The sequence below is a fragment of the Sturnus vulgaris genome, chromosome 27 (assembly GCF_052056855.1).
Source record: "Sturnus vulgaris isolate bStuVul1 chromosome 27, bStuVul1.hap1, whole genome shotgun sequence".
In the NCBI taxonomy this organism is placed as follows: domain Eukaryota; kingdom Metazoa; phylum Chordata; class Aves; order Passeriformes; family Sturnidae; genus Sturnus; species Sturnus vulgaris.
Window position 1 is genome coordinate 3,391,248 of NC_142269.1, and position 27,806 is coordinate 3,419,053.

Here is a 27,806-nt window from a genome sequence, read left to right on the forward strand (position 1 = left end):
CGCGGGCGCGGCGGCAGCCAATGGGAGCGGAGGACGCCGGCGGGGACACGGCCAAGGTGACGCTCCCCGCAGAGCCGCCGCCGCCGCCGGCCCGAGCGGACCCCGCGCAGGTGGGAGCCGGCCCGGGCCGGGCCCGTCCCCGCCGCAGCCCCCGGGGTCCCGGCAGAGCCGCGGGCCCGGCCGGTGTTCGCTGGGGTCGTGCCCTTGGCTGCCAGGAGGGCGTTGGGGCCTGCGGTGCCCTCAGGGAGGGGGTCGTGAGGGCGCCGGTGTGGGAGGGAGGGCGGGAGGAGCCTCCCGGGGATGGCACCGAGCGGGGATTAACGGGCAAGGCTGAGGGGACAGCGGGGGACACGGAGGGGAGGGGGGAGCAGAGCCTTGGGGACACGGGGAGGATAAAGCCTTGGGGACAGCCGGGGACAAAGCCTTGGGGACACGGTGAGGTTAAACCTTGGAGACAAAGTCTTGGGGACAGCCAGTGACAAGGTGAGGCTGAAACATTGGGGACAAAGCCTTGGGGACAGCCGGGGACACAGTGAGGTTAAATGTTTGGGACAAAGCATTAGGGACACCTGGGAACACGGTGAGGTTAAAACCTTGGGGACAAAGCCTTGGGGACAGCCAGGGACACGGTGAGGTTAAATTTTGGGGACACGGTGAGGTTAAAACCTTGGGGACACAGCGGGGTCAATGGGACAAAGCCTTGGGCACACAGAGCCGTGGTGGGGACACAACCCTGGGGACAGCTCGGATGTGTGTGTGACCCAGAGGGGGTGGCCTGGGGACAGTGACACCGGGAATCCCGCTGGCTTTGGGTTTATTTTCCTCTTGGTTTGTTGTAGAACCAGCAAAATGCAGGCTCCCCTGGCGCTCCTCGGCTCCCCGGCGCTGGTAGGTGCCTTTCCCTGGCAGGGCTGGGCTCATTCCCGCTGGGAATTCGGGATTTCTTCCTTGGGCTTCGGTGCCAAAGCCCCTCCTGCACACCCCAGGCTCGGCTGGGACATTGTTTTAGGCCGGGTTTAAGGAGGAAGGGAGCAAGGTGACCTCTGGTGACACCATGTGAGTGGCTGGCACTGAGCTGCAGGGCCCAGGGCTGCTCCCTGCAGGAACTGCTGGATTTCCACTCAGGAATCCTCTTCTTTCCAGGAAGAAACGTGGGAATGATGGAATTTCTGGGGCTGTGTGGAATTGCTGGCGGGCTTGATCCAAGTGGCTGGAATGGAAACACTCTCCATTAATACCAATAATAACCCTTTATTTTCCACTCTTGTGGCAGTGCTGGGATGTTTTAGGGGGATTTCGATGCTGCGTTTTCCTGAGGGTTCCCACATCACTCCAGGTGTGGGAACGCTGCTCTCTGCCCCCAGGGAGTGGCTGCAGGGGTTTGGGATGGATTTTAGGGAGAGGTTCTCCCTGCAGAGGGTGCTGGGGCTCCAGGGGGGTTTGGGATGGATTTTAGGGGGATGTTCCTGAGCTGTCCCTGTCCCTGTCCCTGCAGTTCCGCTGCTGCTCCCGGGCCCTGGCCAGGCCCGTGTCCGTGGCTGTGTTCAGCAGGCCTGAGGCTCAGACTGCACAGGTGAGCCTGGGGATGGGCTTTGGGCTCATCCTGCTCCTGATCCCTCATCCTCATCCTTCATGTCCCATCCCTGTCCTGATCCTGGTCCTCCATACTCAACCTGATCCTCCATCCTGGTCCTTTATCCTCCATCCTGATCCTTCATCTTCCATCCTCATTCCTGATCCTGGTCCTTCATCCTGATCCTTTATCCTCCATCCTGATCCTTCACCCTGATCCTTTATCCTCCATCCTGATCCTCCATCCTGATCCTTTATCCTCCATCCTGATCCTCCATCCTGATCCTTTATCCTCCATCCTCATCCTCCATCCTGATCCTTCATCCTGATCCTTTATCCTCCATCCTGATCCTCCATCCTGATCCTTCATCCTGATCCTTTATCCTCCATCCTGATCCTCCATCCTGATCCTCCATCCTGATCCTTTATCCTCCATCCTGATCCTCCATCCTGATCCTCCATCTTCCATCCTCATTCCTGATCCTGGTCCTTCACCCTGATCCTTTATCCTCCATCCGGATCCTGCATCCTCATCTTCATCCTTCATTTTCCCTCCTCATCCTGTTGATCAGGACTAACTCTCCCCTTGCCACAGTGGGTGCCACCCTGCCCTGTCCCCTGAGGTGTCCCCGGCTGTCCCTGAGGTGTCCCCGGCTGTCCCCGCAGGTGTCCCCGCTCAGGCCGTTCCACAGCTCGGCTCTGTCCCGGGACATCGACACGGCCGCCAAGTTCATCGGGGCCGGCGCCGCCACCGTGGGCGTGGCGGGCTCGGGGGCGGGGATCGGCACCGTGTTCGGGAGCCTCATCATCGGCTACGCCAGGTCAGGGGGGCTGGGGGCTCCTGGGGGGCTCAGGGCCAGGTCAGGGGGGCTGGGGGCTCCTGGGGCTGCTCCCCTGGGGATCAGGGTGGGTCAGGGGCTGCTCCTGGGGGGGCTCAGGGCCAGGACAGGAGTCCCTGGGGGCTCCAGGTGCCAGCTGAATCCAGGTTTAACATCCCTAAAAACCAGGGAAAAGCTCTGGATATCCCATGGATCCCATTAATCCCATGGATCCCATTATCCCATGGATCCCATCCCATTATTCCATTTATCCCATCCCAGCTGCTCCCTGCACAGCCAGTGGTTTGGGGCATTCCCTGGTTTTATTCCCTAGTTTGGGGCATTATTCCCTGCTTTTATTCCTGCATTTGGGGCATTCCCTGGTTTCATTCCCTGATTTCATTCCCTAACTCCGGGCTGGTTTGGGCCATTATTCCCTGGTTTTATTCCCTGACTTTGGGCTGGTTTGGGGCACAATTCCCTGTTTTCATTCCCTGTTTTGGGTCATTATTCCCAGTTTCCATCCCCAGTTTTGGATCATTGTTCCCAATTTCCATCCCCAGTTTTGGATCACTGTTCCCAGTTTCCATCCCCAGTTTTGGATCATTGTTCCCAGTTTCCATCCCCAGTTTTGGATCGTTATTCCCAGTTTCCATCCCCAGTTTTGGATCGTTATTCCCTGTTGTTTTCACTCCTTTTCCCACTCCAGGAACCCCTCCCTGAAGCAGCAGCTCTTCTCCTACGCCATCCTGGGCTTTGCCCTGTCCGAGGCCATGGGGCTCTTCTGTTTGATGGTGGCATTCCTGATCCTCTTTGCCATGTGACAGCTCCAGGGGCTGCCCGGCTCTCCTCCTCCAGCCTGACCAGTAAAACAAGGATTTCTCTACTCAAATCCTTCCTTTCTGCCTTTTTTTTTTTTCCTTTTATTTTTCACCTCTCTTGGGCTGGGCAGAAAATCCCGGCTGTGGGGGTGAGGGATGGGGTGGAAAACCAAAATGGAATCAAATCTGCCAAAAATCCCCCCCAAAACTGGGCCCTGGGAAGGCAGAGGTTGGGGTTGGATACTGGGGAGAATTCCTTCTTTCTGGATGGAATTCCCTAAGGAAAAAGAAATCGCTGCTTTGGGGGGTTTTTTTTGCCTTTATTTTTCACCTTCTGGGGGAGATTTTTGGGCTGGCTGGAAAATCCCAGCTCTGGGATGAAGAATGGGAATGGGGTTGAAAACCAAAGGTGGAATCAACTCAAATCTGCCAAAAATTCCCCCAAAACTGGGCCCTGGGAAAGCAGGGGTTGGATACTGGGGAGAATTCCTGGGAATCCTTGGCTGCCCCATCCCTGGGGTGACCCAAACCATTCCAGGATCCCAGGACAGGGCATTGGCAGAAGGGAATTCCCAGGAACTGCCCCCGTTCTGGGAATTCTCACCGTGAGGAAAAGGAGCCTGGAGGGAGCTTGGCTCCTTATCCACTTGGCAGTAATTAAATTAATTAATGCAGCCTCTCCTTGTGCCCAGAGCCTCTGGCAGTGGCTGTGACCTTCCTGGGAATGGGAATGGGACACAGGGATGGGTCTGGGGACATTCCTGGGAATGGGAATGGGACACAGGGATGGGTCTGGGGACATTCCTGGGAATGGGACACAGGGATGGGGTTGGGGATATTCCTGGGAATGGGATCACAAGAATGGGAATGGGATGGGTGTCCCCAAAATGTCTGGGGACATTCCTGGCAATGGGAATGGGACACAGGGATGGGTCTGGGGACATTCCTGGGAATGGGACACAGGGATGGGGTTGGGGACATTCCTGGGAACAGGGCACAGGGAATGGATGGAATTCCTGGGAGGGGAAGGGTCTGAGGAGAACTCGGCTCATAAATCTCCACGATTTGGACAAACGTGGCTGTGGAAAGAGAAGGAATTCGGGATTCTTGCTGAGCTGGAGAGAGAAAATTCCCTGGATTCTGGGCAGGAATGGGTGAACCTAAAGCCGGGCCACGCCTTTGGGAATGTTCCCGGGAGAGCAACAGTTACCTGGGAGCTGAGTTACATTTATCCTGCTGGGGAAACCGGATCACAATTCCTTGTATCCTTGGAGCTGGAATTGCTGAGCTCACCTGGGACACTCCAGGAATGTTCCTTTCCCCTCTCCCACCTCTCTGATCCGGCTGCTTTCCATCCTGAGGGTGCTGGGAGCCCCTGGGTGCTGCCTGATCCCTCTGCTGGGATCCGAATTGGGATCCAAACTGGGACCTCCCAAACAGCATGAGAGGAAACAGCCTCCAGTTGTGCCAGAAAAGGGTTAAGTTGGAATTTTGGGGGAAAAAAAAATTCCCACTGCAAGGGGGCGCAGGTGGAGCCAGGCCCTGGAAAGGGTTTAAAAACCGAGGGGATGGCACTTGGGGACACGGGTGAGCAGTGTGGGGTTTGAGGATCTTGGAACCAGCGAATATCCCGGGTGGGAAAGGATCCATCGGGATCATCCCGAACATTTTTGGGACGCCCCAAAATCCCACCCTGTGCATCCCTCAGAGTGTCCAAACACCCCTGGAGCTCTGTCAGCCTCGAGGCCGTGCCCATTCCCTGCCGAGTACCAATCCCAGAGCTCTTTCCCACCTTTTTTCCTTCCATAATCCCGCTCTCCTTCCAACTCCCTCTTTCCCAAAAACCGAACCCCAAACCCCCCATTCCCCCTCCCGCCCGCCGGACCTCCCGCCCAGCAGGGGGCGCTGTCTCGGACTCGCCCTCCCCTTTTCCCCCAGAGGCTCCCAGGCGGAAGAGCCGCTCCTCCCTCCGCTCTATGGTACCGGGGCGGGCAGCGTGGGCGGCGCGGGGCCGCTCTGGCCGCGCGCCTCGTTGGTGCGGAGTCCCGGAAGCGGCGCGGGCCGAGGCCGCAATGGCGGAGAGCCCGGCGGCCGAGGACGCGGCCCCGGCCCCGGCCGCGGTGCTGACGGCGGGCGGCGGCAGCGCCTCCCCCAGCGCCGCCGGTGCCGCGGGGACTCCCGGCGTCTTCATCCCCGCCGAGCTCTGGGCGGCGGCGGGCTTCGGCGCGGCCGCGGCGCCCGGCAGCGGCGTGGCCCCCGGTAGCGGCGGCGGCGGCGGCGGAGCTCCCATGGCGGCGGCGGCGGCGGGGGCCGCGCTCCTCACGCACTCCGCCTTCTGGGACCCCACGGTCAGCGGCGACTGGGACAGCGAGCGGCCCAGCCCGGCCTGCCTGCTGCGGATCAAACGGTGAGGGGGCAGCGGCACCGGCGGCGGTACCGGCGGCGCGGGGCCCGGCACGGAGCGCGGCCCGAGGCGTTCGGGCTCGGCCCCGCGGCCGGTAACGGGCCCTGCGCCACCGGCACTCGGCAGCCGCGCTGGCACCGGGACACGGCCTGGGGACAGCGCCGGGCCCGCCCGGTGTCCCGGGGGAAACACGGGGATGGGTCCTGATCCCTCCCGGTGAACCGGGAAAAACACGGGGATGGGTCTGATCCCTCCCGGTGTCCCGGGAAAAACACGGGGATGGGTCCTGATCCCTCCCGGTGTCCCGGGATTCTCCTGGTAACGGGTCCTGATCCCTCCCGGTGTCCTGGGGCTCTCCCGGGCACAGCCCCTGGTCCCTCCCGGTGTCCTGGAGCTCACCTGGGCACAGCCCCTGGTCCCTCCCGGTGTCCTGGAGCTCACCTGGGCACAGCCCCTGGTCCCTCCCGGTGTCCTGGAGCTCACCTGGGCACAGCCCCTGGTCCTTCCCGGTGTCCCGGGATGGTCCCGGGCTCAGCCCCGGTCCCCGCCGTGCTCTGGCATTCCCGGATCCCGGGCAGCTTTGGCTCGGAAGGCGCCCGGGGCAGGGAAACTTCCCCCGGTGCCCGGGGCTGCCAGCCCTGTGCAACCCGCCCGGGATCCCCTGGAATTCCCGCCGGGATCCCCTGGAATTCCTGCCCGGGATCCCCTGGAATTCCTGCCCGGGATCCCCTGGAATTCCCGCCCGGGATCCCCTGGAATTCCCGCCCGGGATCCCCTGGAATTCCTGCCCGGATCCCCTGGAATTCCTGCCCGGGATCCCCTGGAATTCCCGCCCGGGATCCCCTGGAATTCCTGCAGGGATACCCTGGAATTCCTGTCCGGGATCCCCTGGAATTCCCGCCCGGGATCCCCTGGAATTCCCGCCCGGGATGTGCCCTAAATCTGGGATTGGGTCAGGATTCCCAAATGATCAAATCCAAACATTCCCACCCAACCTTCCCCATTCCCGACCTTTCCAGGGATCCCCTGTGGATCCCATCGGGATCAGGGATCAGCCCCAGCCCTTTCCTGGCCGCCCTGCCAGGCGCCTCCTCATCCCCCGAGCTTGGATCCGAATTTTTGGGAATTTTTTGGGAAAGTTTCCAGCCCAGGGCAGGTGGGGGAAAGGGGAAATTTATTTATTATTTTCATTTTTATTTTGTGTTTTTACTTTTGCTTTTACTTTTGTTTTTATTTATTTATTTATTTATTTATTTATGTGTAGTTTTTATTTATTTCTTATTTTTCATTTTTATTTTCATTATTTTTCAAATTCCTGGTGCCAGGGGTGGTGAAACCCCAGGGCAACCTCTCCCGCTTTTGGGATAAATCCCAGGAACTCCGCCCCCCCCCAAAAAAAAAACCCCACCCAGATCCGGGACAAAACCTCCTGAATGTAAATTAAAAAATTTAAAATTAAAATCCTGGCTTAAAACGATTCCCATTCCTTTTCCCAGGGATATCATGTCCATCTACAAGGAGCCGCCCCCGGGAATGTTCGTTGTGCCTGATCCCCACGACATGACCAAGGTTTGGGGGTTTGGGGTTTTTGGGGTTTGGGGTTTTTGGGGTTTTGGGGTTTTTGGGGTTTTGGGGTTTTTGGGGTTCCCTCAGCTCCTCTGGGAATGCTGGAAGGGTTTGGGAATGCTGGAAGGGTTTGGGACCAGGGGATTTGGGAATGATGGATGTTTGGGAACACTGGGGTGTTCAGGAACGTGGGATGATTTGGGAACTGGATAATTTGGGAACAGTGGATAATTTGTTAGCTCTGGATAATTTGTTAGCTCTGGATGTTTTGGGAACTCTGGATAATTTGGGAACTCTGGATGCTATGTGAGCTTGGGATGTTTTGGGAACTTGGGATGCTTTGGGAACTCTGGACAATTTGTGAGCTCGGGATAATTTGTGAGAGCTGGATGCTTTGTGAGCTCAGGATGTTTTGGGAACTCTGGATGGTTTTTGAGCTCTGGATGCTTTTTGAGCTCTGGATAATTTGGGAGCTCGGGATGTTTTGGGAACTCTGGACAATTTGTGAGCTCTGGATGCTTTTTGAGCTGGGATGTTTTGGGAAGTGGATGATTTGTGAGCTCTGGATGTTTTGGGAGCTGGGATGCCATTTGAGCTGGGATGTTTTGGGAACTGGACAATTTGTGAGCTCTGGATGTTTTGTGAGCTGGGATGCTTTTTGAGCTGAGGATGTTTTGGGAACTCTGGATGCTTTTTGAGCTCTGGATAATTTGGAAGCTCTGGACAATTTGTGAGCTCGGGATGCCATTTGAGCTGGGATGTTTTGTGAGCTCTGGATGATTTTTGAGCTGGGATTATTTTTGAGCCGGGATGATTTTTGAGCTGGGATTATTTTTGAGCCGGGATTATTTTTGAGCCGGGATGATTTTTGAGCCGGGATTATTTTTGAGCCGGGATGTTTTGTGAGCTCTGGATGATTTGTGAGCCGGGATTATTTTTGAGCCGGGATGTTTTGGGAGCTGGGGATGTTTTGTGAGCCGGGATTATTTTTGAGCCGGGATTATTTTTGAGCCGGGATGATTTTTGAGCTGGGATGATTTTTGAGCTGGGATGATTTTTGAGCCGGGATTATTTTTGAGCCGGGATGTTTTGTGAGCCCCCTCCGTGCCGTGCAGATCCACGCTCTGATCACGGGTCCCTTTGACACCCCCTACGAGGGCGGCTTCTTCCTGTTCCTGTTCCGCTGCCCCCCGGACTACCCCATCCACCCGCCGCGGGTCAAGCTCATGACCACGGGCAACAACACGGTCAGGTTCAACCCCAACTTCTACCGCAACGGCAAGGTCTGCCTCAGCATCCTGGGGTAAGCCAGGCTTAACTGGGCCTAACTGGGCTTAACTGGGACAGGGGTCTGCCTCAGCATCCTGGGGTAAGCCAGGCCTAACTGGGCCTAACTGGGCTTAACTGGGACAGGGGTCTGCCTCAGCATCCTGGGGTAAGCCAGGCTTAACTGGGCCTAACTGGGCTTAACTGGGACAGGGGTCTGCCTCAGCATCCTGGGGTAAGCCGGGCCTAACTGGGCCTAACTGGGCTTAACTGGGACAGGGGTCTGCCTCAGCATCCTGGGGTAAGCCGGGCCTAACTGGGCCTAACTGGGACAGGGGTCTGCCTCAGCATCCTGGGGTAAGCCGGGCCCAGCTGAGCACGGGCTCTGCTCCCAGGTGAGCAGTACCAGGACAGGGTTTAGGCTGAGCCTGGGAAAGTTCAGGTCCGGGTGAGGTCCCACAGGTCAGGTCCAGGGTCAGGTCCAGCTGTGGCCCCACAGTTTTTTGGGCTTTACTGGGGGAGGGGGAGAGTTCTTTAACTAATTCATTAATTAATTGCTATTTCTGTGTTGGGCTGCCCCAGCACGTGGACAGCCTGGCCCAGAGCATCTCCTCGGTGCTGATCATTAATGAATTAATTAATGAATTAATGAATGAATTGTGTTTGTGTCAGCACGTGGACAGGCCCGGCCTGGAGCCCGGCCCAGAGCATCTCCTCGGTGCTGATCATTAATTAATGAATTAATTAATGAATTAATGAATTGTGTTTGTGTCAGCACGTGGACAGGCCCGGCCTGGAGCCCGGCCCAGAGCATCTCCTCGGTGCTGATCATTAATTAATGAATTAATTAATGAATGAATTGTGTTTGTGTCAGCACGTGGACAGGCCCGGCCTGGAGCCCGGCCCAGAGCATCTCCTCGGTGCTGATCTCCATCCAGTCCCTGATGACAGAGAACCCGTACCACAACGAGCCCGGCTTCGAGCAGGTGAGAGCCCGGCCTGGGGCTGGGAACAGCACACCTGGAACTGGGAACAGCACACCTGGAGCTGGGAACAGCCCAGCATGGAACTGGGAACAGCACACCTGGAACTGGGAATAGCCCAGTATGGAACTGGGAACAGCCCAGCCTGGAATTGGGAATAGCCCAGCATGGAACTGGGAACAGCCCAGCATGGAACTGGGAACAGCCCAGCCTGGAACTGGGAATAGCCCAGTCTGGAACTGGGAGCCCAGCATGGAACTGGGAACAGCCCAGCATGGAACTGGGAATAACCCATCCTGGAACTGGGAACAGCCCAGCCTGGACTGGTCAGGATTGGTCAGAGCTGAGCTCTGGACTGATTAGGACTGGTCAGGGACTGGTTAGGACCAGTCAGAGCCGGGCTCTGGACTGGTCAGGACCGATCAGAGCCAGGCTCTGGACTGGTCAGGACCGGTCAGAACCAGTTCTGGAGTCCCCACCCGACCCTTTCCGTCCCCAGGAGCGGCACCCCGGGGACAGCAAGAACTACAACGAGTGCATCCGGCACGAGACCATCCGGGTGGCCGTGTGTGACATGCTCGAGGGGAAATGTCCCTGCCCCGAGCCCCTGCGGTACCGGCGACACTGGGGACACTGGGAGGGACTGGGAGGGGCTGGGAGGGACACCCAGAGGGGCTGGGAGGAGCTGCGAGACAGCAGGAGGGGCTGGGGGGACACTGGAGGGGGCTCTGTCCCCTCCCTGCAGCACCTGGGGACACCTGGCTGGCCCAGCTGGTGCTGTGGTGGCCCAGCAGGGCTCTGTGGGTGCTGTGGGTGCTGTGGTGGCCCAGCAGGGCTCTGTGGTGGCCCAGCAGGGCTCTGTGGGTGCTGTGGGTGCTGTGGTGGCCCAGCAGGGCTCTGTGGTGGCCCAGCAGGGCTCTGTGGTGGTGACCACGGTGTCCCTGTCCCCAGGGGTGTCATGGAGAAATCCTTCATGGAATATTTGGATTTCTACGAGGGGGTGTGCAAGGAGAGGCTCTACCTGCAGGGCCAGACCATGCAGGTGAGTGGGGAGGGGACAGACACGGCCTGGGGACACAGCTGGGGCACAGCTGGGCATGGGGACACGGCCTGGGGACACAGCTGGGGCACAGCTGGGCATGGGGACACGGCCTGGGGCACAGCTGGGCATGGGGACACGGCTGGGGACACAGCTGGGGCACAGCTGGGCATGGGGACACGGCTGGGGCACAGCTGGGGCACAGCTGGGCCTGGAGCTGAGGCTGGGGACAGAGATGGGGCACCAGGGGGAATTTCAGGATCCTCTCCAGGGGGAATTCAAGGATCCTTCCCAAGGGAGAATTTCAGCATCTTCTCCACCCCGGGCTGGGATTTATCCCCATTCCTCTCTCCTAGGCTGGGATTTATCCCCATTCCTCTCTCCTAGGCTGGGATTTATCCCCAGAACTCTCCTAGGCTGGGATTTACCCCTGGAGCTCTCTCCATTCTGGGATTTATCCCCAGAGCTCTCCTAGGCTGGGATTTCCCCCCTTTCCTCTCCCCATTCTGGGATTTATTCCCCATTCCCCATTCTGGGATTTATTCCCGTTCCTCTCCCCATTCTGGGATTCCCCCCATTCCTCTCCCCATTCTGGGATTTATTCCCCATTCCCCGTTCTGGGATTTATTCCCCATTCCCCATTCTGGGATTTATCCCCATTCCCCATTCTGGGATTTATTCCCCATTCCCCATTCTGGGATTTATTCCCCATTCCCCATTCTGGGATTTATTCCCCATTCCCCATTCTGGGATTTATTCCCCATTCCCCATTCTGGGATTTATCCCCATTCCCCATTCTGGGATTTATTCCCTCTCCCCATTCTGGGATTTATTCCCATTCCCCATTCTGGGATCTATTCCCCATTCCCCATTCTGGGATTTATTCCCTATTCCTCTCCCCATTCTGGGATTCCCCCCATTCCCTCTCCCCATTCCCACCCCATCCCCCCTTCCCCCCGCCTTGACCCCGTTCGGGATTTGTGTTTTTTTTTGTTTGTTTGTTTGTTTGTTTTGTTTTGTCTGTCCGTTTGTTTGTATTTTATTTTAGGATCCTTTCGGCGAGAAGCGCGGGCACTTCGATTACCAGGCTCTGCTGGGGCGGCTGCAGGGGCTGCGGGCGCGGCTGCACGAGCGGCACCAACACGACAGCACCGAGATGGACTCGGAGAGCAGCTCCTCAGAGGCCGAGCCGGACACTCAGGCCTGTCCCAAAGCTTAAACCCCGCCCTAAGCCGGGCTCAGGAGCGCAGCACAACCGGGGACAACCGCGGCGTCCTTCATCCTCTTCTTCTTCTTCTTCTTCTTCCTCTTCGCTCCGAGCGCCAGGAGAGAATTCCGTGAGAGAGGAGAATTCCCACCCACTCCCCCCACTAAAAACAAACAGAAAAAACACAAAAAAAAGCCACAACGACGACGACAACGACAAAAAAAAAAAAAAAGCGACAGGGATAAAGGCGAGCTGGGGACAGGCTCCTCTTGGACAAAGGTACTTCCTGGCATGTGGCATCAGGTTGTTTTTTGGGATTTTTTTTTTTGTTGCTTTTTATTTTATTTTATTTTTTTTTTTTGGAGAACGCCTACACTGGTTGGGAATTTTGGGTTTGTTTTTTTTTTTTTTTTCCCAGGTTTTTTTTTTGTTTTGTTTTGGTTTTTTTTCTCCTCGGATCGATTAAACAATGAGCTCTAAGACTGCAAATCCTTGAGAGCTTTTTCTGCCCCCCCCGGGGCAGGGAGGAGCCGTGGGGAAGTGCTTGGATAATCCAGGGTGGAATTTGGGGCCTCCCTGGTGTCTTTTCTTCTAGGCAGACCAAAGATTTAACAAAAAAAAAAAAAAAAAAAAAAAAAAGGAAATTATTTTCACTGCTTGGAACCGGGGCTCCTTCCCCAAAGCTTTACTTTGGAGACTTCAGGTGGGAGCTGCAGGAATCCATGGATTTCTTCATCCTGGGAAAGAAAGGGAGGAGGGGGGAGCACCTCAAATTTGGTGTGGATTTCTCCAAACGTTGGTTTGGATTCAGCGGGTTGTTTTGGTTTTTTTTTTTTTTTTTGGGAGGGTTTTTTTGGGTTTTTTTTATTTTTTTTCCTTGGTGGAGCTGTTTTTTCCTCACCTGGAATTTTCTGCTCCCCACCTTGGGTCGGTGTCACCTTGAATTCCCTTCCTGTCCCTTCCCTCCCTGCTGCCACCCCCACGGAAGAAGAAGAAAAAAAAAGAAAAAAAAAAAAAAAAAAAAAAAAAAAAGGACAATTCCGGGTGGATTCTCGGACTCATTTCCTTTGCCAAACGTTGCGAAAATTCTGCATTTTTGGGACTGCTCAGAGCAGGATTTGTCCTGGCAGTGACACAGGAGCGATGCCACCCCAAAAATTCCACATTTTCCAGGGAGCCGAGCCCGGGGAGGATCCACGGGAGCAGAGTTTGGGTCATCGGGAGCTTCAACACTCGATTTTTCCTCCCTCCCCAACCCCGATTATTATTATTATTATTATTTTTTTTTTTTTAAATTTACAAACCCCGAGCACAAAGTTGCACATTTTGCCCCTCTCTCCCAGTTTGATCCCAGTTTGGATCCCTGCTGGTGCTGGGAGAATTTCCCAGTTCGGAAAAAAAAAAAAAAAAAAAAAAAAAAAAAAAAGAGAAAAACCCCAGGAAGGATTCGGGATTTGGGGATTGCTCTGGGCACAGAGGTTGGAAAATCCCATGAATTTCATGGGGGAATTTCGATGGAACAATTTGGGAATTGTTTTTTTTTTTTCCCCCCCCTCTCCCCCGGATCCAAATCCCCCGGGGCCGGTTTGGATTTAACCCTTGAGGCTCGGGGATCCCGAGGTGTCACCTTTTGTCATTTTTTGTCATTTTTTTTGTCACCTTTTGTCCCCGGGGCGGGGCCTGGGAGCTTTTCCAGCCTCCCGGGGGTGGGAATTGCCTTATCCCGGCTGGGAATTCTGTCCCCAATCCCAAGTGACAATCCTCGAGCCACTGCTGCAGGCAGAGATGTTTTAAGCAAACGGATTTTTAGACTTTAAATGGAGTTGAAAACGAAATAAATGCACAAGAGTCACTCGGAGATCTCTGCTTGTATTCTGTTGTACAGAAGAGTTCCGATTCTTTTTTTGGTTTCTTTTTGGGTTTTTTTTTTTCGTTTTTTTGGTTTTTTTTCCCCCAGATTTTTTCCTTTTTTTTTTTTTTTTTTTTTCCTTTGTGCAATAAAGTTTTGTTTTGGCAGAACGGATCCCGTGGTATTCCTTAGTGGGGATTCTTATGGAATAACGATTTATTGAGGCACTACAGGAGTTTTTCCACTGCTGGGAGCCAAAATTCCCAATTCCCACTGCAAATCCCACTTGCATCCTCCACTCATTTCCTCATTTTCCACCATTTCCACCCCAAAACCAGGCCCTGAATCCATCAGGGATTCATCCCATGGAACTTCCCGAGCTCAGGAAATTTTTATAAAACTTTTATTGCCAGTCCCGGTGTCCCTGGGACTGCAGGGACAGGAGGGACCCCCAGGATTCCAGGGGGAGATTCCAGGGGGGGATTCCAGCCACAATTCCTGGGGATTGTGGAGGATTCCAGGAGGGATTCCCGAGGATCCCAGGAGAGATTCCAGCCAGGATTCCTGGGGGGAATCCATGAGAGATTCTGAGGATTCCAGCCAGAATTCCACGAGGGATTCTAGCTGAGATTCCTGAGGATTCCCAAGGATTCCAGCCAGCATTCCTGGTGTTCTGGGAGCAGTCAGGGCTCAGCATTCCCAGAATTCCAGCCCTCATTCCCGAGGATTCCAGCTGGCATTCCCACTCTCATTCCCACTATTCCAGGCACTCAGGGCTTGGTGATCCTGGCGATTCCAGCTGGCATTCCCAGAATTCCAGCTGGCATTCCCAGAATTCCAGCCCTCATTCCCAGAATTCCAGCCCTCATTCCCGCTGTTGTGGGCACTCAGGGTTTCCATCCTGGCCGTGCAGCTCCGGGAACAGAGCAGGGAACCAGAACTGGGGCTCGGCCGGAGCCTGCAGGTCCAGCCAGGCCATGCCCTCCTTCAGCAGGTGATCCTGGAATGGGAGAACTGGGAATGACTGGGAATGACTGGGAATGGGAACCCAGCCAGGCCATGCCCTCCTTCAGCAGGTGATCCTGGAATGGGAGAACTGGGAATGACTGGGAATGACTGGGAATGGGAACCCAGCCAGGCCATGCCCTCCTTCAGCAGGTGATTCCCATTTTCTCATTCCCCCATCCCCATTTTCCCATTTTTTCCCCATTCTCCCATGCTCATTTTCCCATTTTTCCCCATTTTCTCCTTCCCATTTTCCCATTTTTCCCAGTCCCACTTACCAGCACCTGCTTGGCTCGCTCCGTCTCCCACTTGAGGCTGCCCCGGATCTCGCTGACTGTCACAAACCCTTTTTTCTGGGAATAAAAACCAGGAACCCATTCCCAGACCTTCCCCAGGTGTCATTCCACCAATTCCTCATTCCCAACCCTTTTCCCAGCTCATTCCCAGCCCTTTTCCAGGTGCCATTCCCAGCCCTTTCCAGCCCTTTCCCAGTGCCATTCTCAACCCTTTTCCAACCATTTCCCAGGTGTCATTCCCAACCCTTTTCCCAGATAATTCCTGCCCCTTTTCCAACCCTTTCCCAGCTCATTCCCAGCCCTTTTCCCAGCCTTTCCCAGGTGTCATTCCCACCTCTGCCAGCTGCAGCACCACCGTGTGATCCATGTTCAGCTCCGCTGGCACCGACTGCACCAGGAATGTTCCTCCCACCGGGATGATCCCAAATCCATTCCCCAAAACCTTCAGCTTCTTGATGGCCCGGAGCAAATCATCCCTGGGGAGGAGCAGAGGCACCCCCAGCTCCCACAGCTGCAATTCCAGGGATTCTTTCCAGCAGGGAATTTGGGGAATGGGGTTTGGGCATCTGGGCACGTGCCCCAAAAATGGGAGTTTTGTCCTAAAAATCCAGTTCTGCTGGGAGGTTTATCCGTGCCTTCCTCGCAGCTCCAGAGGGAAAAATTCCCCTGGGATTGGGTTTGTAGGGAAAAAAATCCTGCTGCTGGGTTTTTAGGGATGAAATCGTCTCCAACTGCAGGCAACAATCCCTGAGGATGCCAGAAGAGCCAGGGAGCATCCAGCAGGAATTGTGGATCCAGCACTAAATCCCTGGAATCTCTGCATCCGTGTCCCTTTTCCCACCCCAAATCCCAAGGATTCCCGAGGATTCCCAGCTCCCAGCACTCACTGGCTGATGGATCTGTGTCCCTTTCCCCCCCTGATCCCAAGGATTCCCAAATCCTGAGGATTCCCAGCTCCCAGCACTCACTGGCTGATGGATCTGTGTCCCTTTCCCCCCCTGATCCCAAGGATTCCCAAATCCCGAGGATTCCCAGCTCCCAGCACTCACTGGCTGACGTCCTGGGCGAATTTCCCCCTTCCCTTCAGCACCTGCTGCTGCAGCTCCTCCAGCGTGATCAGGCCTGGGAATGAGGGAATTGATCCCAGCATGGATCCCAGGATCGGGAATGAGGGATCCCAGGATGATCAGGAATGAGGGATCCCAGGATGATCAGGAATGAGGGATCCCAGGATCGGGAATGAGGGATCCCAGGATGATCAGGAATGAGGGATCCCAGTTTGATCAGGAATGAGGGATCCCAGTTTGATCAGGAATGAGGGATCCCAGTTTGATCAGGAATGAGGGATCCCAGTTTGATCAGGAATGAGGGATCCCAGTTTGATCAGGAATGAGGGATCCCGGGATGATCAGGAATGAGGGATCCCGGGATGATCAGGAATGAGGGATCCCGGGATGATCAGGAATGAGGGATCCCGGGATGATCAGGAATGAGGGATCCCGGGATGATCAGGAATGAGGGATCCCAGGATGATCAGGAATGAGGGATCCCAGTTTGATCAGGAATGAGGGATCCCAGTTTGATCAGGAATGAGGGATCCCAGTTTGATCAGGAATGAGGGATCCCAGTTTGATCAGGAATGAGGGATCCCAGGATGATCAGGAATGAGGGATCCCAGGATGATCAGGAATGAGGGATCCCGGGATGATCAGGAATGAGGGATCCCCACCTCCGTTGCGGTGTTTCAGGGCCAGGCACACCTCGATGATCTGCACCCCCAGCTCGTAGTAGAAATCTCCAACTCCCAACATCTCTGCCCAGAAGCCTTTTCCAGCTGGGAAAGGACAGGGAAAAGGGAAATCAGGGAAAAGGGCCGGGATCACCGGGAAAATCCCAGCCTGGAGTAGCTCCTGCTCACTGTGGGATGGGGATTTTGGGGTTTGTCCCCAGTGGGAACGGGAATGGGAAAAGGGAATGGGGAATGGGAAAAGGGAATGGGAATGGGGAATGGGGATGGGAATAGGGAATTGGAAATGGGCTGGGAATGGCTGGGAATGGGAAATGGGCTGGGAATGAGAAATGAGAATGGGAAATGGGAATGAAGTGGGAATGGGAAACTGGACAGGAACGGGAAATGGGATGGGAACAGGGACAGGGATGGGATGGGAACAGGGACAGGGATGGGATGGGAAACAGGAGCAGGGACAGGAATGGGATGGGAACAGGGACAGGGATGGGATGGGAACAGGGACAGGGATGGGATGGGAACAGGGACAGGGAGGGGACCCCAAACGCCACCGAGCTCCACCCCCAGCCCAGGGCAATCCCCAGCCGAGGTGCCCCGCAGCCATTCCCAAGGATCCCAGCAGGAATGCCCGTGGCAGGTGCCCCTCACAGGCCAGCGGGTCCACGCCGATGGTGGCACACATGTCCTGGAACTGCAGCCGGAATTCCGGGCTCTTCCGGATCTCCTGCTTGTGCTTGCTGGCAAACGCCTCCAGGTGGGTCCGGAACGTCTCCAGCTGCTTGGACATCTGGGGAAAAACCGGGAACAACGGGGTCAGGGAGTGGGGAATGGGAAATGGGGAATGGGATGGGAATGGGGACAGGAATGGGGAATCCCCACCTGGGCCAGCTGATCCTCAGCCAGGACCGTCCCTCGCTCCTTGTACTTGGCCTGCGGGGGGACAATGGGATGAGAGCACGGGAAAGGAGGGACAATCCCGAACCGGGACAATCCCGAACCGGGACAATCCCGAACCGAGACAATCCCGAACCGGGACAGTCCCGAACCGGGACAGTCCCGAACCGAGGCATTCCCAACCCCTCACAGCTCCCCGCACCCCAAAATCGAGGCCCTGACCCCATTCCCACGGCACCAAGGGCCTCCTGACACTTCCCTCACCCAACGCCAGGGACCCTCCCCGGCCCCGCTGTGCCCCGGTGGCCCCGCCCGGTGCCAGCCCGGGTGTCCCGGGTCATTCCCGCTGCTGTCCCGTGCGGTTTTCGGTTTTTTCGCCCCTCACCTCGGTCAGTTTTTTCCTGGCGATCGCCCCCGCCCCGACCCCCCGCCGGTGCATCCCGGCTCCGCCGCCGCCGCCGGCGCGCCCGCTGTGACGTCATCTGGTGGGCGGGCGCCGTGACGTCATCAAACGGCGCCGGGCCGGGAGCGCGCGCGCCGGGGGGAAAGGCGGGAAAGGCGGGAACGCGCCCGGCCCTCAGGGCAGCTCCTCCACAGATCTGGGAGGGACGGCGGCAGCGAGACCGGAAGAGAGACGGGGCAGAGGAAAGGGTAAAGGCAAATTGTGAGCGGGTAAAAAGGGGAATTCTGAGGGGGAAGAGGGGAATTCTGAAAGGGAAAAGGGAATTGTGAGGGGATAAAGGGGAATTGTGAGGGGGTAAAGGGGAATTCTGAGGGGATAAATGGAAATTCTGAGGGGGAAAAGGGGAATTCTGAGGGGATAAAGGGGAATTGTGAGGGGGTAAAGGGGAATTCTGAGGGTGAAAAGGGGAATTCTGAGGGGATAAAGGGGAATTCTGAGGGGGAAAAGGGAATTCTGAGGGGGAAAAGGGGAATTTTGAGGGGGAAAAGGGAATTCTGAGGGTGAAAAGGGGAATTCTGAGGGGATAAAGGGGAATTGTGAGGGGGAAAAGGGAAATCAGAGGGGGAAAAGGGGAATTCTGAGGGGGAAAAGGGGAATTCTGAGGGGATAAAGGGGAATTGTGAGGGGATAAAGGGAATTGTGAGGGGATAAATGGGAATTCTGAGGGGGAAAAGGGGAATTCTGAGGGATAAAGGGGTAAAGGGAATTGTGAGGGGGAAAAGGGGAATTCTGAGGGGATAAAGGGAATTCTGAGGGGGAAAAGGGGAATTCTGAGGGGATAAAGGGAATTCTGAGGGGGAAAAGGGGAATTCTGAAAGGGAAAAGGGAATTCTGAGGGGATAAGGGGGAATTGTGAGGGGGTAAAGGGGAATTCTGAGGGGGAAGGGGTATGAGGGAGTAAAAAGGGGAATTTTGAGGGGTTAACGGGAATTTTGAGGGGATAAAGGGAATTCTGCGGGGGTAAACGGGAATTGTGAGGGGATAAAGGGGAATTGTGAGGGGATAAAGGGGAATTCTGAGGGGGAAAAGGGGAATTCTGAGGGGATAAAGGGGAATTCTGAGGGGGAAAAGGGAATTCTGAGGGGGAAAAGGGGAATTTTGAGGGGGAAAAGGGAATTCTGAGGGTGAAAAGGGGAATTCTGAGGGGATAAAGGGGAATTCTGAGGGGGAAAAGGGGAATTGTGAGGGGATAAAGGGAATTTTGAGGGGATAAAGGGAATTCTGAGGGGTTAACGGGAATTCTGAGGGGGAAAAGGGGAATTCGGAGGGGGAAAAGGGGAATTTTGAGGGGATAAAGGGAATTCTGAGGGGTTAATGGGAATTCTGAGGGGGAAGAGGGGAATTTTGAGGGGATAAAGGGAATTCTGAGGGGTTAACGGGAATTCTGAGGGGGAAGAGGGGAATTCTGAGGGGGTAAAGGGGAATTCTAAAGGGGGAAAAGGGGAATTCTGAGGGGATAAAGGGAATTCTGAGGGGGAAAAGGGGAATTCTGAGGGGGAAAAGGGGAATTCGGAGGGGATAAAGGGGAATTCTGAGGGGGAAAAGGGGAATTCTGAGGGGATAAAGGGGAATTCTGAGGGGGAAAAGGGGAATTCTGAGGGGATAAAGGGAATTGTGAGGGAGAAAAGGGGAATTCTGAGGGGATAAAGGGAATTCTGAGGGGGAAAAGGGGAATTCTGAGGGGATAAAGGGAATTCTGAGGGGAAAAAGGGGAATTCTGAGGGGGAAGAGGGGAATTGTGAGGGGGAAAAGGGGAATTCTGAGGGGATAAAGGGAATTCTGAGGGGGAAAAGGGGAATTCTGAGGGGATAAAGGGAATTCTGAGGGGAAAAAGGGGAATTCTGAGGGGGAAGAGGGGAATTGTGAGGGGGAAAAGGGGAATTCTGAGGGGATAAAGGGAATTGTGAGGGGATAAAGGGGAATTGTGAGGGGATAAAGGGAATTCTGAGGGGGAAAAGGGGAATTCTGAGGGGATAAAGGGGAATTCTGAGGGGATAAAGGGAATTCTGAGCGGGAAAAGGGGAATTCTGAGGGGGTAAAGGGAATTCTGAGGGGATAAAGGGAATTCTGAGGGGGAAAAGGGGAATTCTGAGGGGATAAAGGGGAATTCTGAGGGGATAAAGGGAATTCTGAGCGGGAAAAGGGGAATTGTGAGGGGATAAAGGGGAATTGTGAGGGGGAAAAGGGGAATTGTGAGGGGGAAAAGGGGAATTGTGAGGGGGAAAAGGGAATTCTGAGGGGGAAAAGGGGAATTCTGAGGGGGTAAAGGGGAATTCTGAGGGGGAAGGGGTATGAGGGAGTAAAAAGGGGAATTTTGAGGGGTTAACGGGAATTCTGAGGGGATAAAGGGAATTCTGAGGGGGAAGACGGGAATTCTGAGGGGGAAAAGGGGAATTCTGAGGGGATAAAGGGGAATTGTGAGAGTGAAAAGGGGTATTGTGAGGGGATAAAGGGAATTCTGAGGGGATAAAGGTAATTCTGAGGGGTTAACGGGAATTTTGAGGGCATAAATGGGAATTGTGAGGGGAAAAGGGGAATTCTGAGGGGGAAGAGGGGAATTCTGAGGGGGAAAAGGGGAATTCTGAGGGGGAAGAGGGGAATTCTGAGGGTGAAAAGGGGAATTCTGAGGGGATAAAGGGAATTCTGCGGGGGAAAAGGGGAATTCTGAGGGGGAAAAGGGGAATTCTGAGGGGATAAAGGGAATTCTGAGGTGTTAACGGGAATTTTGAGGGGGAAGAGGGGAATTGTGAGGGGATAAAGGGGAATTGTGAGGGGGAAAAGGGGAATTCTGAGGGGATAAAGGGAATTCTGAGGGGGAAAAGGGGAATTCTGAGGGGATAAAGGGAATTCTGAGGGGGAAAAGGGGAATTCTGAGGGGATAAAGGGAATTCTGAGGGGGAAAAGGGGAATTGTGAGGGGATAAAGGGAATTGTGAGGGGATAAAGGGGAATTCTGAGGGGATAAAGGGAATTCTGAGGGGGAAAAGGGGAATTGTGAGGGGATAAAGGGAATTGTGAGGGGATAAAGGGGAATTCTGAGGGGATAAAGGGAATTGTGAGGGGATAAAGGGAATTGTGAGGGGATAAAGGGGAATTCTGAGGGGATAAAGGGAATTGTGAGGGGGAAAAGGGGAATTGTGAGGGGATAAAGGGGAATTCTGAGGGGGAAAAGGGAATTCTGAGGGGGAAAAGGGGAATTCTGAGGGGGAAGACGGGAATTCTGAGGGGATAAAGGGGAATTCTGCGGGGGGAAAAGGGGAATTCTGAGGGGATAAAGGGAATTGTGAGGGGGAAAAGGGAATTCTGAGGGGATAAAGGGAATTCTGAGGGGATAAAGGGAATTCTGAGGGCATAAAGGGGAATTCTTAGGGCATAAAGGGGAATTCTGAGGGGAAAGGGGAATTCTGGGGGGATAAAGGGAATTCTGAGGGTATAAAGGGAATTCTGGGGGGATAAAGGGATTTGAGAGAATAAAAAGTGAATTCTGAGGGGATAAAAGGGGATCTGAGGGGATAAATGGGCTCTGTGGGGTTTTAAAAAATCTTTATTTTTGTACTTGTATTTTTATCTTAACTTTTATTTTTATCTTTTCATTTTTATTTCATTTTTCTTTTCATTGTATTTTTATATTCTTCTTTAATTTTATTATTTTGTTTTTTTCATATCGTATTTTGTTCTATTGTAGTTTGTTGTATTTTATTTAATTTATTTCATGTTCATGTTTTGGTTTTTTCATATTTTATTGTAAATTTTTGTATTTTGTATTTTATTTTATTTTATTTTATTTTATTTTCCCCATTTTTCCCGGGAATGTTGTGGCGTTCCCGGCCAGCAGGGGGTGACAGACTCCAGGGAATCTTCGGGAATTCCTCTGGAATTCCAAAATATTGATTTCTTTATTCCCTACATTATAACACATTCCATTTCATCACATTATTTATATTATTAAATTATAATATCATGTTATTATACTACAATAACCTTTAAAAATCACTTTACCCACAATAGGATAAATAAAAAAAGGGATTTTTTATTTTTTTTTCCCATTTTAAATGGAATAAAAGCGGTTCAAAAAAGGATTTATGGGGATTTTTAACCAAAAATTCCCTGAATTTCTGTCACCTCAGGGATCAAAAGAGATTTTTTTTTTCAATTTAAACTTGGATTCCATTTGTAATTCCAGGCCTTTAAAACTTTGATTTCTTCTTTAATTCCAGGCCTTTAAAACCTCGATTTCTTTTGTAATTCCAGACCCTAAAATTTCAATTTTTTACCCAATTTTAGCCCTTTAAAATCTTCATTTATTTCTAATTTTAGCCCTCCAAAAACCTGGATTTCTTTTGTAATTCCAGACCTTTAAAATCTCAATTTCTTACTTAATTTTAAACCTTCATTTCTTCCTAATTCCAGGCCTTTAAAACCTCGATTTCTTTTGTAATTCCAGACTCTAAAACTTCAATTTTTTACCCAATTTTATCACTTTTAAACCCTTCATTTATTTCTAATTCCAAACCTCCAAAACCTCGATTTCTTACCCAATTTTAGCCCTTTAAAATCTGCATTTCTTTCTAATTTTATCCCTTTAAAATCTTCATTTCTTTCTTATTTTATCCCTTTAAAACCTTCATTTATTTCTAATTTTACCCCTTTAAAATCTTAATTCTTTCTAATTTTACCCCTTTAAAATCTTAATTTCTTTCTAATTTTACCCCTTTAAAATCTTCATTTCTTTCTAATTCCAGCCCTTTAAAACCTGAATTTCTTTTTTAATCCCAGCCCTTCCAATCTGCATTCCCATTCCTCTTTACTCAGAACAATAATGTGAATAATTCCGATTTTTCCCTCCTCATCCTGCATTTATCACCCACCAGAAAAAAAGATTAAAAAAATTAAAAATAACCAAAAAAAAAAAAAACCACCAAAATTCAGATTTTTCACTCGGGAGCCCTCTGGAGATGTTTTTTGGGATTTAAAATCGGGAAAATCCCATTTCTTGACAAAATCGATTAAAAATCGATGGAAAATCAATTTAAAAATCGATTTAAAATCGATTTAAAATGAGCGATTTTTTTGGGGAATGTTTCCCAAAGGAATCTGCCCCTGCAAGGAGGGAAAATCGGGAATTTTTTTCCTGGAAATTCGGGATTTTGGGGGGATGGAGAATTAACGGGGGGGGGGTTGGCTCGGGGAGGGGAAAAAATTCGGGAAAAGTGATGGAAAATTAAGGAATGATGAAGGAAAAATGGAAGAAAAATGAAGGAAAAGAAGAGGGAGAAGTGGAAGAAAATGAAGGGAAAGGTAAGGAAAAAAAGGAAAAAAATGAGGAAACATGAAGGGAAAAAATAAGAAGAAATTAAGGAAAAGGTAAGGAAAAATGAAGGAAAAAATAAGAAAAAATTAAGGAAAAGGTAAGGAAAAATAAAGGAAAAAATAAGAAAAAATTGAGGAAAAGGTAAGGAAAAATAAAGGAAAAATAAGAAAAAATTAAGGAAAAGGTAAGGAAAAATAAAAGAAAAAATAAGAAGAAATTAAGGAAAAGGTAAGGAAAAATAAAGGAAAAAATAAGAAATTAAGGAAAAGGTAAGGAAACATGAAGGAAAAAAAACAAGAAAAAATTGAGGAAAAGGTAAGGAAAAATAAAGGAAAAAATAAGGAAAAGTGACAGAAAATGAAGGAAAAGAAAGGGAAAAATGAAGGAAAAAAAATTTGGTCAATTATTCGTTCCATTAAAAAAAAAAAAAAAAGAAGGAAAATTAAGAAAAACTTGAGGGAAATGGAGGAAAAAATGAAGGAAAATTAATTTAAAAATGGAGGGAAAATGAAGAAATTCATGGGAAAATAGTGATTCCAGTAAATCCCAGAAAAATCAAAAAAATCCCCCAAAAAATCCCAGAGAGAAATCCTAGGAGAAATTTAAAAAATAAATTAAAAAAAAATAATAATTTTTAAAAAGCAACAATTTATTTAATTTATTCCCAGCTTTCCTAACTCGATTTAATTTTAAATTTAATTTTAAATTAAATTTAATTAAATCATTTTACTTTTAAATTTAATGTAATTTAATTAATTTTGGTGGGTTTTCACATCCCGATTTTTTTTAATATAATCAAAAAAATAAAGTTGAAAATTTAAAATTAACTAATATTTCTTTAAATTATAATTTTTTTAAAAAAAATTTACATTCAAAAATTTCAATTAAAATTATAATTTAAAAAAAATTTGGATTTTCCTCCCTGGAAAACTCAAAACTGTGGAGATCGCCTGGAAATTGAGATGGGAAAAATTTTAATTTTTTTTTTTTTTAATTAAAAATTTTAAAAAATGAAAATTGGGATGGGAAATGTGTCTGGAAACTTCCAGGAACGATTCCAGGAGGAAAATTTGGATTTTTTTTTTTTTTTTTCCCAGCGGATCCCGTCTGGAAGAAGAAAAAAATTAAAAATTAAAATAATTAAAATAATATTAAAGTGAAATAATTCAAAATTCAGGCGTTTCGGTCCCGAAAATCCTGAAATTCAAAATCCATTGGGAGCTTTGGGGGCGTTTTTGGGGGAATTTGGGTTGATTGGATTTTAATTAACGGGGTAATTAACAAATGGCAGCGAAAAAAAAGAGAGAGAAGGGAAAAAACTGCACTCGATCTCCCAGGATTGATTTAAAAAATCTATAAAAATCGATTTAAAATAAATTTAAAATCGATTAAAAATCAATTAAAAATCTATTTGAAATCTATTTTTAAAAAGAATTTTAAAAATCCAGGGATTTTTTTGGGGGGAAAACGAGTGAATTAAATTAAAATTAAAAACTGGGAATATTCAATATTGGAACCCCCAGAGACCCCAAAGCCCCCGGAACCTCTGGAATTCCTGGAACCCCCAGAACCTCTGGAACCGCTGGAATTCCTGAATTCCCCGGAGCCTCTGGAATTCTTGGAATTCCTGGAACTCCCAGAGACCCCAAAGCCCCTGGAGCCCCTGGAACCTCGGGGACCCCTGGAATTCTTGGAGCCCCTGGAATTCTTGGAGCCCCCAGAGCTTCTTGAGCCCTTGGAGCTGCTGGAACTCCTGGAGCCCCCCGAGACCCCAAAGCCGCTGGAATCTCGGGGACCCCTGGAATTCTTGGAGCCCCCGGAATTCTTGGAGCCCCCGGAGCCTCTGGAATTCTTGGAGTCCCTGGAATTCTTGGAGCCTTCCAGAGCCTCTGGAACCCCTGGAATTCCTGGAACCCCCAGAGACCCCAAAGCCCCTGGAGCCTCGGGAACCCCTGGAATTCTTGGAGTCCCCAGAGCCTCTGGAATTCTTGGAGCTCCCAGAACCCCTGGATTCCTTGGAGCCCCCAGATTCTCTGGAACCCCTGGAATTCTTGGAGCCCCCAGAGCCTCTGGAATTCCTGGAACCCCCAGAGACCCCAAAGCCGCTGGAACCTCGGGAACCCCTGGAATTCTTGGAGTCCCTCCCCAGAGCCTCTGGAATTCTTGGAGCTCCCAGAACCCCTGGATTCCTTGGAGCTCCCAGAGCCCCCGGAATTCTTGGAGTCCCTGGAATTCTTGGAGCCCCCAGAGCTTCTTGAGCCCTTGGAGCCGCTGGAATCTCGGGGACCCCTGGAATTCTCGGAGCCCCCGGAATTCTTGGAGTCCCTGGAATTCTTGAAGCTTTCCAGAGCCTCTGGAACCCCTGGAATTCCTGGAACCCCCAGAGACCCCAAAGCCCCTGGAACCTCGGGAACCCCTGGAATTTTTGGAGCCCCGGGAATTCTCGGAGCCCCCCAGCCCGAGGGGAATGGGGACACTCCCGAGCGTCCCCCGCTCCCTCCCTCCCTCCCTTCCTCCTCCTCCTCCTCCTCCTCCTCCTCCTCCTCCCCCCGCAGTGAGGGAAGGTTCGCAGCGCTGGGTGGGGACGGGCGGACTTTGACACCCCCGGGACACGGCGGGGCAGGGCGGGAGCGGCACGAGGGGACACCGGGAGGGGACACGGCCAGGGAGGGGACACGGCCAGGGAGGGGACAACGGCGGGGAGAAACTGCGGGGAAACTGGGGAGGAGTTGAGGAGAAACTGGGGAGGAATTGGGGGAAAACTGGGGAGGAATTCGGAAGGAACTGGGGAGAAATTTGGGAGGAATTGGGGAAAAACTGGGGAGGAGTTGGGGACAAACTGGGGAAGATTTGGGGAGAAACTGGGAAGGAATTGGGGACAAACTGGAGAGGATTTGGGGAGGAATTGGGGGGAAACGGGAGGAATTGGGGACAAACTGGGGAAGAATTGGGGAGGAATTGGGGGGAAACTGGGGAGGAACTGGGGAAGATTTGGGGAGGAACTGGGAAGGAATTGGGAGGAACTGGGGAAGATTTGGGGAGGAACTGGGGAAGATTTGGGGAGGAACTGGGGAAGATTTGGGGAGGAACTGGGGAAGATTTGGGGAGGAACTGGGAATGTGGGAACTCTCCAGGCAGGGACTCAGGGCCTGGCCCTCGCTGGGATTTTGGGAATTCTGCAGCCCTCAGGTGAAATCCCTGAGCAGAAAAGAACAGAAAAGAGCGAAATAAGAGCAGAAAAAAAAAAAGGAAAATCCCAGCCAGAGCAGCCGGGCTGGAACAGAAAAAAAAAGGAAAATCCCAGCCAGAGCAGCCGGGCTGGAGCAGAAAAAAAAGGAAAATCCCAGCCAGAGCAGCCGGGCTGGAACAGAAAAAAAAGGAAAATCCCAGCCAGAGCAGCCGGGCTGGAACAGAAAAAAAAGGAAAATCCCAGCCAGAGCAGCCGGGCTGGAGCAGAAAAAAAAGGAAAATCCCAGCCAGAGCAGCCGGGCTGGAACAGAGGCGCCTCCAGCTCCTCTTCCCTCGGAGTTTTTAACGGCAGGGAAGGGAAATCCAGGATGGGATGGAGCCATGGATGGATGATGGATCCATGGATATTGGATATTGGATCCATAGGTATTGGATATTGGATATTTGATCCATGGATATTGAATATTGGATCCATAGGTATTGGATATTGGATATTGGATATTTGATCCATGGATATTGAATATTGGATATTGGATATTGGGTATTGGATCCATGGATGGTGAATGTTGGATGGATGTGGATCCGTGATCTGATTGAACAAAACCCCCGGGTCTGGGATCACCCCAAAAATGGATCTAAAAAAACCTTCCAAGACTGGGATCACCCCAAAAACGGATCCAAAAATAACCCCAGGACTGGGATCACCCCCGAAACTGATCCAGGCAAAACCCCCGGGTCTGGGATCGCCCCAAAATCTCTCTCCAAAAAGGGATCCAACAAAATCCCCAAATCTCTCCCCAGAATCGGCTCCAAGCAAACCCCAGGATCTGAAATCCCCACCCCAAAAACTGCTCAAACAAAACCCCCGGGTCTGGGATCACCCCAAAAACGGATCCAAAAAAAACCTTCCAAGACTGGAATCACCCCAAAAACGGATCCAAAAATAACCCCCAAGGTGGAATCACCCCAAAAACGAATCCAAAAATAACCCCAAGACTGAAATCACCTCAAAATCGGATCAAAGGAAAGCCCCGGGTCTGGAATCCCCACCCCAAAATCTCACCCCAAAAACGAATCAAAGGAAACCCCAAAGACTGGAATCACCCCAAAATCGGATCCAAAAATAACCCCGAGACTCGAATCACCCCAAAACCGATCAGAAGAAAGCCCCGGGTCTGGAATTACCCCAAAATCGGATCAAAGGAAACCTCCCAGGTCTGGAATCACCCCAAAACTGGATCAAAGGGAACCCCAAACGCTGAAATCACCCCAAAATCGGATGAAAGGAAAGCCCCGGGTCTGGAATTTCCCCAAAATCGGATCTAAAAAAATCTCCCAAGATTGGAATCACCCTAAAATCGGATAAAAGAAATCCCA

The 27,806-nt window shown here is 51.7% G+C and overlaps 3 protein-coding genes and 1 long non-coding RNA gene across 6 annotated transcripts; 3 read left to right on the forward strand and 1 right to left on the reverse strand.

Annotated features, from left to right (window-relative positions):
- ATP5MC1 (ATP synthase membrane subunit c locus 1) lies at window positions 1–3,282 on the forward strand. Its single transcript, XM_088179397.1, has 5 exons — window positions 1–110; window positions 840–888; window positions 1,496–1,573; window positions 2,239–2,393; window positions 3,100–3,282. The coding sequence occupies exons 2-5, from the start codon at window positions 850–852 to the stop codon at window positions 3,212–3,214; spliced, it is 387 nt and encodes a 128-aa protein (XP_088035523.1). The 5' UTR covers window positions 1–110; window positions 840–849; the 3' UTR covers window positions 3,215–3,282.
- Window positions 3,283–5,238: 1,956 nt separating this feature from the next.
- Window positions 5,239–11,889, forward strand: UBE2Z (ubiquitin conjugating enzyme E2 Z). Its single transcript, XM_088179398.1, has 7 exons — window positions 5,239–5,618; window positions 7,112–7,184; window positions 8,297–8,484; window positions 9,322–9,433; window positions 9,930–10,042; window positions 10,382–10,472; window positions 11,518–11,889. Exons 1-7 carry the CDS (start codon window positions 5,284–5,286, stop codon window positions 11,686–11,688), a joined length of 1,083 nt encoding a protein of 360 aa, XP_088035524.1. The 5' UTR covers window positions 5,239–5,283; the 3' UTR covers window positions 11,689–11,889.
- Window positions 11,890–11,993: 104 nt separating this feature from the next.
- On the reverse strand, window positions 11,994–17,952 carry SNF8 (SNF8 subunit of ESCRT-II). Of its 3 annotated transcripts, none has more exons than XM_088179401.1 (8): window positions 17,853–17,952; window positions 17,453–17,503; window positions 17,222–17,360; window positions 16,556–16,660; window positions 15,876–15,948; window positions 15,161–15,302; window positions 14,809–14,883; window positions 11,994–12,413 (listed from the first exon to the last, which is right to left on the reverse strand). In XM_088179401.1, exons 1-8 carry the CDS (start codon window positions 17,904–17,906, stop codon window positions 12,327–12,329), a joined length of 726 nt encoding a protein of 241 aa, XP_088035527.1. In that variant the 5' UTR covers window positions 17,907–17,952; the 3' UTR covers window positions 11,994–12,326. The 3 variants fall into 3 exon arrangements, with proteins under 3 accessions (XP_088035527.1, XP_088035526.1, XP_088035525.1); XM_088179400.1 differs by lacking the exon at window positions 11,994–12,413 and adding an exon at window positions 13,724–14,525; XM_088179399.1 differs by lacking the exon at window positions 11,994–12,413 and adding an exon at window positions 13,724–14,607.
- An 8,331-nt stretch (window positions 17,953–26,283) lies between these two features.
- Window positions 26,284–27,571, forward strand: LOC148221050 (uncharacterized). Its single transcript, XR_015808573.1, has 2 exons — window positions 26,284–26,855; window positions 26,907–27,571. It is a non-coding gene; the product is annotated as an uncharacterized LOC148221050 (long non-coding RNA).
- Window positions 27,572–27,806: the final 235 nt, after the last annotated feature.

Bases quoted from the DNA above. Each gene is read 5' to 3' on its own strand.
- ATP5MC1 (XM_088179397.1), top strand. From the start codon at position 850: ATGCAGGCTCCCCTGGCGCTCCTCGGCTCCCCGGCGCTG. The intron at 889-1,495 runs GTAGGTGCCTTT...CTGTCCCTGCAG, and splicing joins TCCTCGGCTCCCCGGCGCTG to TTCCGCTGCTGCTCCCGGGC. The intron at 1,574-2,238 runs GTGAGCCTGGGG...CTGTCCCCGCAG, and splicing joins CTGAGGCTCAGACTGCACAG to GTGTCCCCGCTCAGGCCGTT.
- UBE2Z (XM_088179398.1), top strand. From the start codon at position 5,284: ATGGCGGAGAGCCCGGCGGCCGAGGACGCGGCCCCGGCCCCGGCCGCG. The intron at 5,619-7,111 runs GTGAGGGGGCAG...TCCTTTTCCCAG, and splicing joins TGCCTGCTGCGGATCAAACG to GGATATCATGTCCATCTACA. The intron at 8,485-9,321 runs GTAAGCCAGGCT...TGTTTGTGTCAG, and splicing joins GTCTGCCTCAGCATCCTGGG to CACGTGGACAGGCCCGGCCT.
- SNF8 (XM_088179399.1), bottom strand. From the start codon at position 17,906: ATGCACCGGCGGGGGGTCGGGGCGGGGGCGATCGCCAGGAAAAAACTG. The intron at 16,661-17,221 runs GTGAGGGGCACC...GTCCTTTCCCAG, and splicing joins CGGCGTGGACCCGCTGGCCT to CTGGAAAAGGCTTCTGGGCA. The intron at 14,608-14,808 runs GTAAGTGGGACT...CTCCCATTCCAG, and splicing joins AGCGAGCCAAGCAGGTGCTG to GATCACCTGCTGAAGGAGGG.